At 44.2% G+C, this 14,465-nt stretch overlaps 1 protein-coding gene and 1 long non-coding RNA gene across 4 annotated transcripts in view; one reads left to right on the top strand and one right to left on the bottom strand.

Annotated features, from left to right (window-relative positions):
- AFDN (afadin, adherens junction formation factor) overlaps window positions 1–8,245 on the bottom strand; it is a gene marked incomplete at its 3' end in the record, with an annotated part of 134,584 nt that extends 126,339 nt beyond the window's left edge. Inside the window, exon 1 of one of the 3 annotated variants that reach the window (XM_079716403.1) lies at window positions 7,818–8,245. In XM_079716403.1, the coding sequence (XP_079572529.1) occupies window positions 7,818–7,922 (105 nt within the window). In that variant the 5' untranslated portion in view covers window positions 7,923–8,245. The remainder of the gene's footprint in view (window positions 1–7,817) is intronic. The other 2 variants (XM_079716402.1, XM_079716401.1) reach the window with 2 other exon arrangements.
- Window positions 8,246–8,314: 69 nt separating this feature from the next.
- LOC307061332 lies at window positions 8,315–9,612 on the top strand. Its single transcript, XR_013811179.1, has 3 exons — window positions 8,315–8,364; window positions 8,944–9,072; window positions 9,353–9,612. It is a non-coding gene; the product is annotated as an uncharacterized lncRNA (long non-coding RNA).
- Window positions 9,613–14,465: the final 4,853 nt, after the last annotated feature.

The raw sequence follows: 14,465 nt of genomic DNA, 5'->3' as shown, positions 1-14,465 counted from the left end.
ATCAGCCTCTCTCACCATGTTGGCATTTACACTGACGGTAAAAAGTAATGACAGGTAAATCTGATAGCACGTTACCACAAATCAAGGCAGCAGCAGCAAGCTGTACTAATGGTCCATGTATTTTTCACTGCTATGCATTCACACCTAAAAAAAGGCCAGTTTCACTTGGACTCTTGAGTATATTGAACAAATATCCTATTTGCCAAAGTACGAAGTGCACACAAAGAACTTCCATTTATCAGAGTCCGATGGCTCTCTCAAGAAAAAGCACGTGTGCGACCGCGTAAACGTTGTGAACTGAGCAAGCCACTTTTGTCACGGAACACCACTCCCACCTGGAAGAGCTGCTGACAAACTACAGTTATTCGGGTGTGGATGTTGGGCCTTTTCTCAGAAACAAATGAAGCGAGAGCCCCTTCCTTCAAGTGCTGCTGTGGCAGGGCTGCCGGCAATAAGATCTGAGCTTTGACAGAAAACTAGGCGTTTTGAAAATGTGTCTCCACCTCTGAGCTTGAGAGCTTCCCAATACTTAAGAGTTTTCTAGTCAGTGATGATATTAACAAGGTGATAGTTTTATATTGTTTAAAGAAATTTATCAACATGTGGAAAATCCACATAGCTCAGTGAACCAATATTTTCCAAATGGTCAATGCATGATGGCACAAAACCACGCATGGGTACAAGATCCATTCAAAGTGCAAAACAGACAAATGGATCTTAATGTAACAGAATATGAAAAATATTTAAAACAATCTTCCAAAGGAGAATTGTGTACCAGAAATGAAAATACTTAGGTTCAAACTAGAAATCTTCATATAACTGATTCTTACTTTTACTACCAATGTCTCTTAAAAATAATCACCCCAATAATCCCCCCCAAGCACTTGCCAACACAAAAATTAATTAAAGTGAAAAATCTAATGTAACATAACCTAAGCACTCATTAAGGAGCTCATGTAAAATCATGGTATATTGTAAACTTATGTAAAACCACGGTAGATTTTACAAGCATTTCTCTACAAGTCTGGAGCACTCAGAAATTTATTCAGATAATAATATCAATACCTACCTAAAAATAATGTATTTGAAAGACACCTTCCCAAGGTATACATTTTATACCAAGTATGTATACAGGAAGAGTCACGCATTTTAAGAATACAGTGGTTTTTAAACATTTGATCGTGTCCCACGGTGACTGTATTGCTGCTCGCATTTCATTTTCTCTACTCAATATATGGAACTAGACCAGATTCACAGCAAAAGGGGGGAAAACTGGCAACCTCCAGCCTCAGTACCAAAAGCTGATAACAGCAGCACAAAAAGAAATTATAAGATAGAAATTGTGTGAGTTCTCCTGCAAACATCAGGAAATAGAAAGTATAATAAGTCACCATGGAAAGTACCACTATTAGCAAACAAGGGTGAAGAGAAGGTACATTCTTGGGGCTTCCCTGGTGGCGCGGTGGTTGAGAGCCCGCCTGCCGATGCAGGGGACACGGGTTCGTGCCCCGGTCCGGGAAGATCCCACATGCCGCGGAGCGGCTGGGCCGTGAGCCATGGCCGCTGAGCCTGCGCGTCCGGAGCCTGTGTTCCGCAATGGGAGAGGCCACAACGGTGAGAGGCCCGCGTACCGAAAAAAAAACAAAAGAGAGAAGGTACATTCTTTAACGCAAAAAAATGGTTTAAATTTGCCAAAACCAAAGTCTGATTTTCCTTTAACAGAACATGTGTGAAATCAAGCAACAGAGAACTGTAAGCTATGATTCGGAATAAAACACACCAGCTAGACTGCTCTTAACCAATAAAATACCCAAACGATAGTAACGAATGAGCATTTTTTTCTTGGGTCCTAATTTTGAGGGTCAAACTCTCTTCTACTCTGAATAACAGTGAAACTCTCAGGGGGAGTTTTAGGAAGCTGGGCGAGACTTCTCCTTTGGAAGCACCTGTCCCACTGTTTGTACTGCCCGACGGTAGCAGAACCAGATTCAACAGTGACATGTCCTCTTCCAGTTTACTCCGTCCAACCGAAATGGAAAATGGCTTTCTTTAAAAACACAAAGAAGTGAGTGATCCTGTCCAGCGTGCCGAGATCAAATGGGCACAAACAGCACTAGTAAAGTCAGGGAAGTCCAAAACCTCAGGAATGGAAAAAACAAACAATTAAAGCAAGTTCATCTTGTTCACGCCAAAGAGTGAACCGCCCTCACGCCTGTCATCCTGGTGTGATCAGTCCTCACAACAGTGCTCCACAGGTCAACCCAACTACGATGCAGCGACCGCCCTGAGAAAGCAAAGCATGCTGTGTGTATCCAACCTAAAAACATGACAACGCAAACAACAGCGACAAAAGTTCACAACTTATTTTCTGTAAGCTACACAACTTACTTTTTCCTTAACATTAAACTTCTTTTGAGTGAAAACACAGAAATTTTGGCTATTTTCCAGTCACAGTAAACTATTCAATCTAGGTTCCTGTAAGTAATTTCATTCATGACACACAACTGTAAAACTGCAAGTATAAAATTCAAATTATCCTTATCTTTTGGGATCAACTGATACTGGGAAAATACTTTCCTGGCTTCCATGTGAACTACTGATAATTCTCTATGTACTTACTTTAACTTTATGAAGTACATTCACTTTCTGAATTAAAGGTATTATCATTCTGGTCAATCACATATGCCAAAATGATAAGTGAGCTTTTATATTTTTATTGTTGTAGAACAAAATCTCAACCAGATGACTTGAGACAGACAAGCCAATACCCCCCTCACCAGTCCTCAGCCTGCTTTGTTTAGACCCCATCCATGACCCCAAATATAAGGAAAAGCTCCAGCTCGTGCACAGCTCCTGCATAGAGATGGTCCACCTTGACAACAAGCTCACACCTACCGTCACGTCATACCTGTGGGACACTGACTGGAAGCCACCAATGGATTTCCAGGGCCTGCCAGCCTGTCAGTGTCAGCCAAGGACTGGGACACGCCCAGACCTGGTAAGTGGGGTCTGTTGGGATCTGGCTCACTGCTTAGTATCTAACTTACAAATGTAAGTATAGGTCAAACAAAATTTATCACCATCCTAGGCATCGTCAAGGAGAAGGAGCGTATCCAAAATACAATCAGCTAGGAAACTAATAGCAACAGCAAAATTCTGAACAAAAATCAACAGACTCTACCTAACCTGAAAATAATTTTCAATTAAGATGTCAGTTTAATGTTCCATAAATATTACTCACATATACATTTTATGTATAATAACGGAAAGCAAGCTAATATCAAAATAACTGCTATATTATTTATTAGCATTTTCTGATATTACACCCAAGTTCAAGTCTGGTAAAACTGTTTATAAACAAATTAATCTATGCCACCAGAATAATAACCAACCACTAATAATAATGCCTTATACACTACAACTGCTCAATGAAATCCTTAATGACATAACCCTAAACCTTGTTCTCTTAAACACCCCACCACCTTGGTACCATATCCTGATCTTCTGCAAATCAAATTTTTTCATGAATATGAAAGAACCACTTTTGCTATTCTACTATTAACCACAATCAAAAATTGATAGTTCTAGAAAAGCCTACACCTACAACACTTACATTCCATTAAGTCTATAAATTGCATAAATTGCATAAAGTAAAATTATTTTTCATTGGCAGGAGCACAGCAAAGTGAAGCTAGTCAAGATGCCCCTTCAGTTACAAGGTAAGGAAACAATGTGAGACACAGCCTTGACCTCATACCCACAAGCACACACCCACAAACATAAATTGTAACCAATTATTACAGGAAAAAAAAGTAAAGATTTTTTTAAAAGGAGCAGAGATGCCTATAAATAGTAAAAACACATCACTGGCAACTGCCTATCTCATTATACATTATTAGTCACCAGAAATACAGACCTTCTAATGTACCAACGTTTAATAATACAACTGAAAACTGTTGTTTTCAAAATCGTTTCCAATACAGTTAAGTTGTATGATAAAGCATAGTTACAACCTAAGCATTAGTCTGAAATACAGATTTAGCTCTAAGTTATGCAACTACTACTACTTCATCTGAAGACTGCCTACTCCACCTCTGCTGACAAACTGGAAGTTATTTTTTACACACACCTCTGGGTAATATGAATCACCACATTACTTCTCAAGATTAATCAGAATATTAAAATATAACATATTTACCTTTAATAAAGAATATACGGGTATCCACACAAATTCTAGGTTACTTTTTTCCCATCAATGCAAAAAGAAGGCAATGAATTCAGTAAGTAATAAAACAAAGAAATGTCTCATGAAGTGAAGCGGTCAACTACCTAGCATGGTTTTTGCATTTAGGTGTAAACTTTATGCAAAAGAATAAGACTTGAAAAGATAAATCTTTAAGATCCTAACAGACAATTTCACTAAGTTTTAAAAAAGCATGTATCTTGTTTTGTCAAGAATAAAGGTACACACGAAGGAAGCCATATTCAGTATTCTTTCCACAAAATATTTACTGAGCACCTACCATGTGACAGCCATAAAACTGTTTAAAACAATAAAACTCTAAGCTCCTGCCTTCATGCAATCAGAGAGGGATTCAGACAAACCAACGGCTATAATAACAAAATTGGGATAAGTTAAACAACAGAACACCAAAAAACAACACGGAGACCTTTGGGTAACTAGAGAAGCCCTCTTCTGAGGAGGTAATGAGATGAGGAACAAGAACTCTGCCATAATAAATAATCAGAAATCCCTAAAGGAAATAAAGACTTAACATCAAAAATAAGAAAAGGACAGGCAGAACTAAAAGGCTCTCAGAGGCATTTATTATGAGCTATAGTTTCCCATAGTAATCAAGATATTAATTCAGCTTAACATCAATCTCCTGGTGAGAAAACATCAACTTTAAGTTTAGATCATCAACTCTCATTTTAAATTCCAAAAGGACCTGGGATCCAGAGTGAGGAAGGGGTTGAAAATTACACAATGATAAAATATAACTTTGCTTTTTCTTTGGAAGCCCTTTTACACACAAAGGTGAATATGAAGCAAACTTAACCAAGTTGATTTTAAAACATATTCTAATGTTCTTTAAAAGTGAATGTAATGCAAAAAGCCAAGTTTATCATCTTCCTAAACACAGACACCCCAGATCAGTGGTTATCCAAGGCTGCCTAAAACCAATCACAGATGATCACTAGTTATATAATTTGATAACAGATATTGATCACTGTAACCCCCAAAAAAGCAATCAAAAGAAAACAAAGCACAACTAAACTCTCATATATGTACATAAAAAAGATGACCCAAATATATCAATATAAGGCTTAAATCATATTCCTACAAATCAAATTCTGCGGTAGATTTGCTCAACATTTACTGACCATAATAAAGGCCAATATAATGGTTACATTCTTGTAGAAATCTAAGAACAATGACTTGTGATGGACAAATAGAGTAAAAATTCATTATTTCTCAGATAGTAAAAAACTGCAGACAACAAAGTTTAGATAAAGCAAACCGAAACTGCTGGCCTTGAAACAGTGATTTAGAGAATTATTAACTTTAGTTTTTACCTACATCATAATGAAAAATACATGCTAAATGCGAAGCTTAAATTTCCAAGACCACAATAACTTAACAGTATGCAAAGGTTCTCCAGAAAACAAAAAGTAAAGTGTGAACTAGGTATTAGATAATGTAAGAGCTAAGAAAATAACATACAGGTATTTTAAAAAACCAACTTATTTCATTATGAAGAGCTTTCTAACATAATCCTGGAGAATCATTTCTAAAAATTGAAATGTTCAGATATAAGTGGGGAGGAAAAACTACTAAATGAAATATATAATCATATAAAAGTTAAAGGAAATGTCCTTTAACTTTTGCTTTGCTTCAACACGTGTGCACAGCAACTTTTCACCCACAGAATAACTAGGAAAAGAGTAGCTCTCCAAATGAGAGGCCAGTTTTACTTTAATAACTACTCGTATATCTAAAAACATAGAGAAAAAGTTTCAATCGAGTGCTTAAAAATAGAATTAATAAAATCAATTAACTCTAATCTGTTTTTGATTCAGGATTTTTTAAAATGCCAATGCAATTTAAAATCCCAAAGAGTAAACTGAATTACCTATTACTAAACTGAAAAAATATTCCTTTTCACGACCAGACTTGGGAAATCTCTGAAAAAAAAAATTATAAATAGGTCCATTCAAACAGAAAAAAACAACTATCTACCAAAATAATATTTTACATCCGAATTTTTAAAGCCAGAAAAGAAAGATGAACTCATTATTCTGAAAGACAACATAATCCTGAAGGCCAAATTACTGCAGTCACCTTTCAAAAGATGTGCTAACAAGCCTATGAATGAACACTGAACTACATACTATCAATTTGCTTACTAGCACCTAACTCATAAAATCATTAGAGAAGAAGAGCTGTGAATCAGGAGTAACTCAGTATCGGTGTTCAAACTGGCAACCTGAACCTAATAATTTATATTAGTATTCAACTAAGGAGTAAGATAAATGGCTCTGCCCAGGAAGACATAAGAAATGGATCTCTCCCACCACAGGCAAAATCAAGACGCTGAAAAGGTGAAGGTCAAGTTTACTCAGAAATATAAACTGGGGTTTAATGATAGGGATTAAATTTCATGAGAATGTTCAAATTTGCCAAACAGGATTGCTGCCCAAAAGCTGGCATTTTAGTAAATAATACTAACTTTGAACTACCTACTACAACAAACCAGAAACAGATGCTATTAAAATAATTTCCTAAGAGGACGTAAATCTTCTGTAAGGTGTATTTCGTGTGGCTAAAGTCTGTGCAACTACAGCCTGAGAAGCAAGCACAGCTCTGAGCGCTCGCTGGGATGAATCGGTTTTCAGGGTCCCTCCCTGACCCTCACCTCCACTCCCATCCCCCACCTCCCCCAGACCGGCGGATGGGGACCAAACCTATTTTTCTGTTTGTTTTTTTAACTGTTGGGAACTCTTTCAGCAGCTTTGCTATAAACAACTACCATTGTCCCAGGCCGAGAGCAAGAGAGATTTCCTCCTTTTCCAGGAGCACGCCCAGGACCAGCCACCACCACCACCCCCGCCCAGCCCCTCCCCCAGCCCCCTCCCCCTCCCTCGACCTTCCCCCCCGTCCGGACCCCCTCCCCCAGCCCCGCCCCGCCCCCTCCCCCTCCCTCGATCGTCTCCCCCCCCCGCGTCCGGGCCCCCTCCCCCAGCCCAGGTCCTCTGCCCCACCCCCTCCCTCGATCTTCCCCCTTCCCGGTCCGGGCCCCCTCCCCCAGCCCAGGTCCCCTCCCCCTCCCCCTCTCCAGCCTGGGTCACCGCGGACGCGCGCACGGCCGGCGCGGGGAGGGGCGCCCTCCCGTCCACCTGAGCGCAGGCAGCGAATGGGAGGAAACCTTCTTTCCACGGGAGTTCAATTCCGGGCCGCGTTATCAGCAGAGCCGCACAATTGGAACAACTATCCCGATATTTACTTTACGCTCCCGGCCGCCAACCCCCAAGTTACAAACCCACCGCGGCCGCCGCGGTCACATGCTCGCGCGTCCCGGTGACAAAGGTCCGCGAGCCCGGGCCGAGCGCCGCGACCCCGGCTGAGGGCGGGGAGACCCGCGAACGACGTCCCCGCCACGCCCGCCTCCCCCGCCCCCCGCCGGGGCGCAGGTGACCGCGCTCCGCCCGCGCCCGGCGCGGCCACCCCGGGTCCGGGGGCGCGGCCGGCGCGGGAGGGGGTCCCGGGGGGCGGAAGGGCGTCGCCGGGGAGGGGGGGACCCCGGCCGGCTGCGTACCTCGGTGGGCTGGCTGATCTCGAACAGGTCCAGCCGGTTGGCGTTCCAGTGCTGGATGATGTCGGCCAGCTTCCGCCGCTCCTCGTCGCGGCCGCCCGCCGACATCCTCCGGCCGCGATCGCCCGCCCGCCCGGGCCGCCGCGGGGTCGGGGTCGGGCGGGGGGCCACGCGCCTAGGTCTGCGGGCCCGGCTCGGGGCTCGGCCCCGCCGGCCGGCGCCCCGCGCTCCCGGCTCCCGGCTCCTCGCGCCCGGTTCCGCGATCCCGGCTCCGCGGCCGCGTCCGGCCGCCTCAGCTCTCGAGCTCTTGGGCTCCGCGGGCTCCTCAGCCGCCTCCACCGGCCCCGCTCCCCGCCTCAGCCGCCTGCCCGCCCCGCGTCAGCCCGCCGGCCGGTGTGTGCCCCGAGCGCCCGCCAGCACGCGCCACCGCCCCGCCCGCCGTGCGCGCCCCCGCGCCCGCGCGCCCGCGCCCGCACCTCCGGCCTCCGCTAGGTGATGCTGCGCCCGCCTGCGCGCCGCGCCGCCCGCCGGGCTGGGCTGGCTCCCGACGGTCGGTACCGCGTCCGACTGGTCAGCCGGGTTCGGACCGTATCGGTTCGAGCGGGCGGTACCGGGTCAGACGGGCGGGCGGCCGGGTTCGGACGGTACCGGGTTCAGACGGGCGGTACCAGGTCCGACCGGTGGGCGGGGCTCGGATGGGCGGTACCGGTCCGACTGGTGGGCCAGGTTCGGACGGTGGGTTCAGACGGGCGGGCTGGGTTCGTATGGTACCGTGTGGGGACGGGCGGTATCGGATCCAGCTAGTGGGTGGAGTTCGGATGGGCGCTGCCGGGTCAGACGAGCGGGCCTAGTTCGGCTGGGCGCGCTGGGCCGTGGAGGCCGCAGGGCTGGGACTCGCAGAGCCCCTCTGGGTGCTGATCGCACGGGGCCCCGCAGCGCCCCATTGCCGTGCGGGCTCCGCGGTGACTCCCGTCTGCTGGACCTTCCTCTCGAGGGGGGGGCGCGTCTGTCGTGGCGCTGCGGGTCCCCCCGCCCCGGGGCTGGGCCCCCACGTCGGTGTTGGTCCCACGGTGTCCGGTCGGAGCGGCCTCCTGGCTGTGTGTGGATCAGAAAACACGTCTTCTCGCAGCACCAGGTTGCAGCCTTAGGTGACGGGGTCCCTCGAGGTGCCCCCGGGCGCGGGGAGACGCTGCCTTTCCACAGCACTAGAGCCTCCGAGTGTCCCGGTGCCTCTGCAGACCTAACATTCATTTCAGCAGTAAGTTTCATCCATTTAAGGAGTATTTATTTCATTAGGTGTTTTCTCTTTAATTCTCCTCCCCCCCGCCCCCCGCCAAAAAAAAAATTTTTTTTTGGCTGCAGAACACCTGCCAGCAGACATTTCCCCGTGCAGTGCTGGGCCAGGTGAAGTCAATCTCCTGTGTTATCTGTGACGTGTTGCAACAAAAACCTTCATCTCTGAAATACCACAGCTAAGTGATGAAAACAGTGAGCTGCATTTGACAAAGCCTCTTTATTTTTGTCATTGTCTTTTCCAGTGTGAGATGATTTTTCCCTCCACCAGATGGATTTCTCTTCTGGGAAAGACGAGAATTCTACCATCCCTGCTGGGTTCTGTCTTCAGCTCTCCTTTCTGCGGTACTAGTACAGTTCAGCTTCATAAGGAGGCTTTTCAGCAGAGAAGCCTGCGGGGTTGAACCAGTGCCATGGGGGAATGAATTCTTCAATAGATCTCTAGCCTCCTTTCTCAAAATTAAAATGTGGTGACTTGCGGAAAAGCATATGTATATGAACGACACATCTGTGTTCTGACATTCTGTTCCTTTATGCTTTTTAGTTCCTGCGCTTCTTTATAGACTCAAGTTGTTTTTTGTTTTGGGATTTTGTTTGTTTGTTTGTTGTGGTGAACACCACGGTGTCCATACAGCTCAGAACTGTCCAGCTAAGTTCCACACATGCCACGTGGGTCATCAGCTATAGTGTCAGCTGAATTGTAACAGTAAGAACTTTATTCCTGACTATGCTATTAGCAAGAATGACTTGGCTCTTAGAGCAAAGAATTAGTTTGCAAAGCCGGCAATTAGTTTGCTGGTGTCTGAAGTAAGTACATGTAGAAAATTTAGTATTGCTAGAAAATAAATATGGGCTCCCTGCAGTGTTGTTTTTGTAATAAACATGTGTAGCATACATGAAATGCCTACAGTTTGATGCAGGACATGTAGAAGGCTCTAAATCAATGTTAGATATTATTGTTTTTCTGACACACTAAAAATCCCCATCGGCATTTTGTGTGAGTGGCGGATGAATATACAATTCATAGTAGGTCCCAACCAACATTAGTTTCTTGACAAAGGTTTAAAAGCAAGGTGAGACTCATAGAATACGTATGATTATTAAATCATGAAGACTCTTAGAACTGGTATATTTAGGCCATGAAAACCTTCAAGCTAACAAATTCTTCTACTAATTGTAAGAAATATACTGAGCCATATGTTAATTTTGTAAGTACATGTGCTATCCATCTTCTATTCTCATGGCACTGCTGAGTTCTGATACATTTCAGAAATCATATTTAAGTGCTATTCAAGAGATGCTGTATAAAAATTAAGTCACATGGGATTTTTTTTATTAAACCTGCTGTGTAGACAGAGGAACTAAGGTGTGGGGTGAGAGACCAGACCGAAGAAAAACAAAGCTTCATTGGGTGAGGTTTAAATCAGATTTTTTAATCTGAGTACCCATTTAAAAAAATTTATTTTGCAGTGTATATATTTACCTTTTGGTTTTCTTTTTTTAAGTATTATTTTATTTTTAGCTACACTATTAAGAGCTATTTATTTATTTATTTATTTATTTATTTATTTTTTGCGGTAGGCGGGCCTCTCACTGTTGTGGCCTCTCCCCTTGCGGAGCACAGGCTCCGGAGCACAGGCTCAGTGGCCATGGCTCACGGGCTTAGCCGCTCTGCGGCATGTGGGATCTTCCCAGACCGGGGCACGAACCCGTGTCCCCTGCATCGGCAGGTGGACTCTCAACCACTGCGCCACCAGGGAAGCCCAAGAGCTATTTAAATCAGCACTGATCTACAAATAGTTCTAAGTATCTCTAAAACTTAAACCTACTTAAAACCTTGCAGTATCATGTAATGGGGAAAAATATATAAGAACAAATAAATAATGAAAAATTTTAAATTCTGGTTAAGCTTTGAACATTTAAAAATATTTTTGGAAACATTATGAAAACCAGCTTCTGAGACCAACCAAATGGAATAAACTTATTCCTGCTGCAGTTTTCATAGGCTCTGGAAAATAGAAAATGTCAGGGAAAAGATCAGGAGCTTAATCCATCTCAGAAGAAAAAAATGGTACAAATATATTAATAATATTTAACTATATTAGCTGTATTTAATGACCTATAGGTCATTTTCTAGCCACCAATATATTTCATATTTCAGTAAATTAACCAAATTTTAAAATATTTCATCCTGTAATTGCACAAAGCATCTTATAAGCTTTTTATTAGCTATATCAATTCAGAGGATGGTCTGTAAACAAAAATTAAAGTAAAGGGATATAATAAAGTTTCAAATGGAAGAATTTCTAAGGTAGACTACCTTCCTCAGTAGCCTAAGCAAGTGAAAGTTAATTTAGTTAGCTAATCTAGAAAGTTAAATAACCAAACACTTCCTTTGCCTAACCCATGACTAAAAAGGTCAGTGTGGCTAATTTAGTTTTAAAAAAAAAAAGAAATTCCAGAGGATAAAGTCTCAAGAAATAAGTAGGGTATGTGCTACTTTATTGGATAAATGGAGAAATGTATCTTTAAACTCTTCTTCATTATATTCCAATGTTCCTGATATTTAGTTAAATTTTAGGTTACCTAATAGAATTCTCAGGAAACAAGATTTCAGAGAAAGAAGAGATATAAAAAAGCCCTTAAAAAAGGAAATTAATCTTACTTGTTTAAAAAATTAAATATTGGGGCTTCCCTGGTGGCGCAGTGGTTGAGAGTCCACCTGCCGATGCAGGGGACACGGGTTCGTGCCCCGGTCCGGGAAGATCCCACATGTCACGGAGCGGCTGGGCCCGTGAGCCATGGCCGCTGAGCCTGCGCGTCCAGAGCCTGTGCTCTGCAACGGGAGAGGCCACAACAGTGAGAGGCCCGCGTACAGCAAAAAATAATAATAATAATAATAAGAGTCTGTAAGACACAAGAACAATAGTCTGGGAGAGGTCAGTCTTATCGGAATTCCAGGGGAACAGGGGGAATGGCAGAGAAGCATAATTAAAGCAATAAAAGCCAGGAATTTTCCAGAATGTGAGAAACGAGAGTCTTCAGATTAAAAGTGCTTTCAAACGTGGATCAGGATGAATGAGACTAAATCCACACCTGGACACAAAGTAGGGAAACTATAGGGTAAAAGGTCAAAGTGGGAATGGACTGAAAACGGAGGTAAAAGAGTAGTATCAAAGAGTGGACCCAGAAAATCGTCCCTGGTTTTGGGGGAGCAAATCGTATCTGAGAACACTTACTTCTAGCCCCTTGCTCACTTCTCTATATTCTAAGTGCCCTATTTCAGTCGAACCATGTCCACACTTTGGTGTGCGCAGGTGAGTGATCTCCAGCAATACCACAAAGATGTAGGTGAGTGCACACGGTACAAGACACAGGCAACCTCTGTCATGAGAGCTGTGTGGTCGGATCAGAATTTCCTGGGGAGTTTCTTTTGCAAATTTCTTATTGTAGAAGCATCTCGGTGATACATGCAGGCAAACTGAGAAACCCCTCCTCCGTCCCCGCTCATCGCCCAGCTGCAGCAGTTATAGCACAAGCCTGCTGCGTGTACCTGCTGCCCTCTCCCCTCGTCGCCGGATTACGTTAAAACAAAAAACAGACATTGTGTTGTTTCATTAGTGTTTCAGATGTATCTTCAGAAGACGAGGACTATTAAAATATATATTCCCCTACTATTATTATACCTTGAAAACAAACAATAAGAGTCATCAACTCTCAACTCTGTTCACATTTCAGAGGACTTTTTAAACCTATGTGTTTCCTCAGCCCAAAATCCCGGACACAGAACCAGCATGCGGAGCGAGTCCAGGAGTCTGTCTGAAGTCTCCCTAAGAGATTCTGAGAGTCAGGGCTGATAATCACTGGCTCAGATGACTCTTTAGGTCCTTTCTGACCTTGAGACTATGACTTTTCCAATGTCACACATCTGCGGTCACACCTCTCCTTTCTCCTGGGTGAGGCTGGTTCCATCATATCACTGGACTAGCATGGAAGTCAGTTTTACGCATGTGATCAGAGGTGTTAGAATGAGAAAGCAGCTTTGGGGAAGGAGTCAAGATTCCCCAGTGTGAGATCCATCCCTTACACGAATCGTAGGACAGTGAACGGGGTCCTTGTAGCTCTCGGAGGCTCAGTTTCCTCAAGCAAAAAATAAACTTCTTGATGGCAATGACCTGAACAACCCACCTAACGGAGCCTTTAACAAGGTTTAAGTTAAAGTAAGCACGTGAATGTATTCTCCAAGTGTCCATGGGTATAGAAATGTCTTCAGTTTAGATTTGAATATTGGCACTGCAGGGGATAAAAAGGTACATGAGAAAAAGGAAAGTCCAGAAGAGCTTTTTTTTTTTTTTAATAGACTTGGAGTAAATCAGTACAGAAGTATTCATGCTTATGTATGTGGAAAAAAAGAAAAACCATTAAATATTAACTTTTATGCATATTTTAATTATTAAAAGACACTGCATTAGAACTTCTATTTGCTCAGAATGTCGCAGTAAGCCTTGGGTGGGTTTCAAGCCATAGAATTAAAGAATTAAAATTATCTGACTGTATTCTTGTTTGGGCCATGTGCTACAATTGTTTTCATTGCAACACTGAATTTGGTATGTTACATACTGTAAAATTTTAAACTTCTAGGTGTAGGGGAAACAAGCGCTCCTCTCTCCTCTCCTAAATTACTAAGCCACCTTTCCAGCTGTTTTCCATCTGCAGGATTCACGGTGTCTCGCTGCCAGTCCCTCCTCCCTTCCCCCCACCCATCCCATGGCTCCTCTGAAGGCCTGGCTTAGGGGCGTGTCACTCTGATCTTAGTGTTGTCCCTGACTCTTCCTCCTCTTTCATTTTCCATATCCTGCTGGGCTCCCCATCCTAGCAGTTCTTTCTATGACTACACCCTCCTATTGGGTTCTTTGCTGCATCCTCTCCTCAGTTCAAACTGTCCCCATCTTCCCAACACACTCCTCTGATCATGTCTCTGTTCACCCTAAAAAAACCCTAGCATCCAAGGTGACTCAGCCCACTTCACTTTTTTTTTTTTTTTTGCGTTACGCGGGCCTCTCACTGTTGTGGCCTCTCCTGTTGCGGAGCACAGGCTCTGGACGCGCAGACTCAGCGGCCATGGCTCATGGGCCCAGCCGCTCCGCAGCATGTGGGATCTTCCCGGACCGGGGCACGAACCCGTGTCCTCTGCATCGGCAGGCGGACTCTCAACCACTGCGCCACCAGGGAAGCCCCCAGTTCACTTTCTTAGCTCAGTTTCCTACTGTTCCACGTGTGAGTTCCAAGCAGATTGCCCCCCTCTCATCTGACGAACACGCCTCTGCCCGCTGCCTGCCAGCCTTGTTCATCCTCCTG

This window comes from Hyperoodon ampullatus (genome assembly GCF_949752795.1).
Source record: "Hyperoodon ampullatus genome assembly, chromosome: 12".
In the NCBI taxonomy this organism is placed as follows: Eukaryota; Metazoa; Chordata; class Mammalia; order Artiodactyla; family Ziphiidae; genus Hyperoodon; species Hyperoodon ampullatus.
Note: the sequence above shows the minus strand (reverse complement) of the source record. Positions and strands in the feature narration are given on the sequence as shown.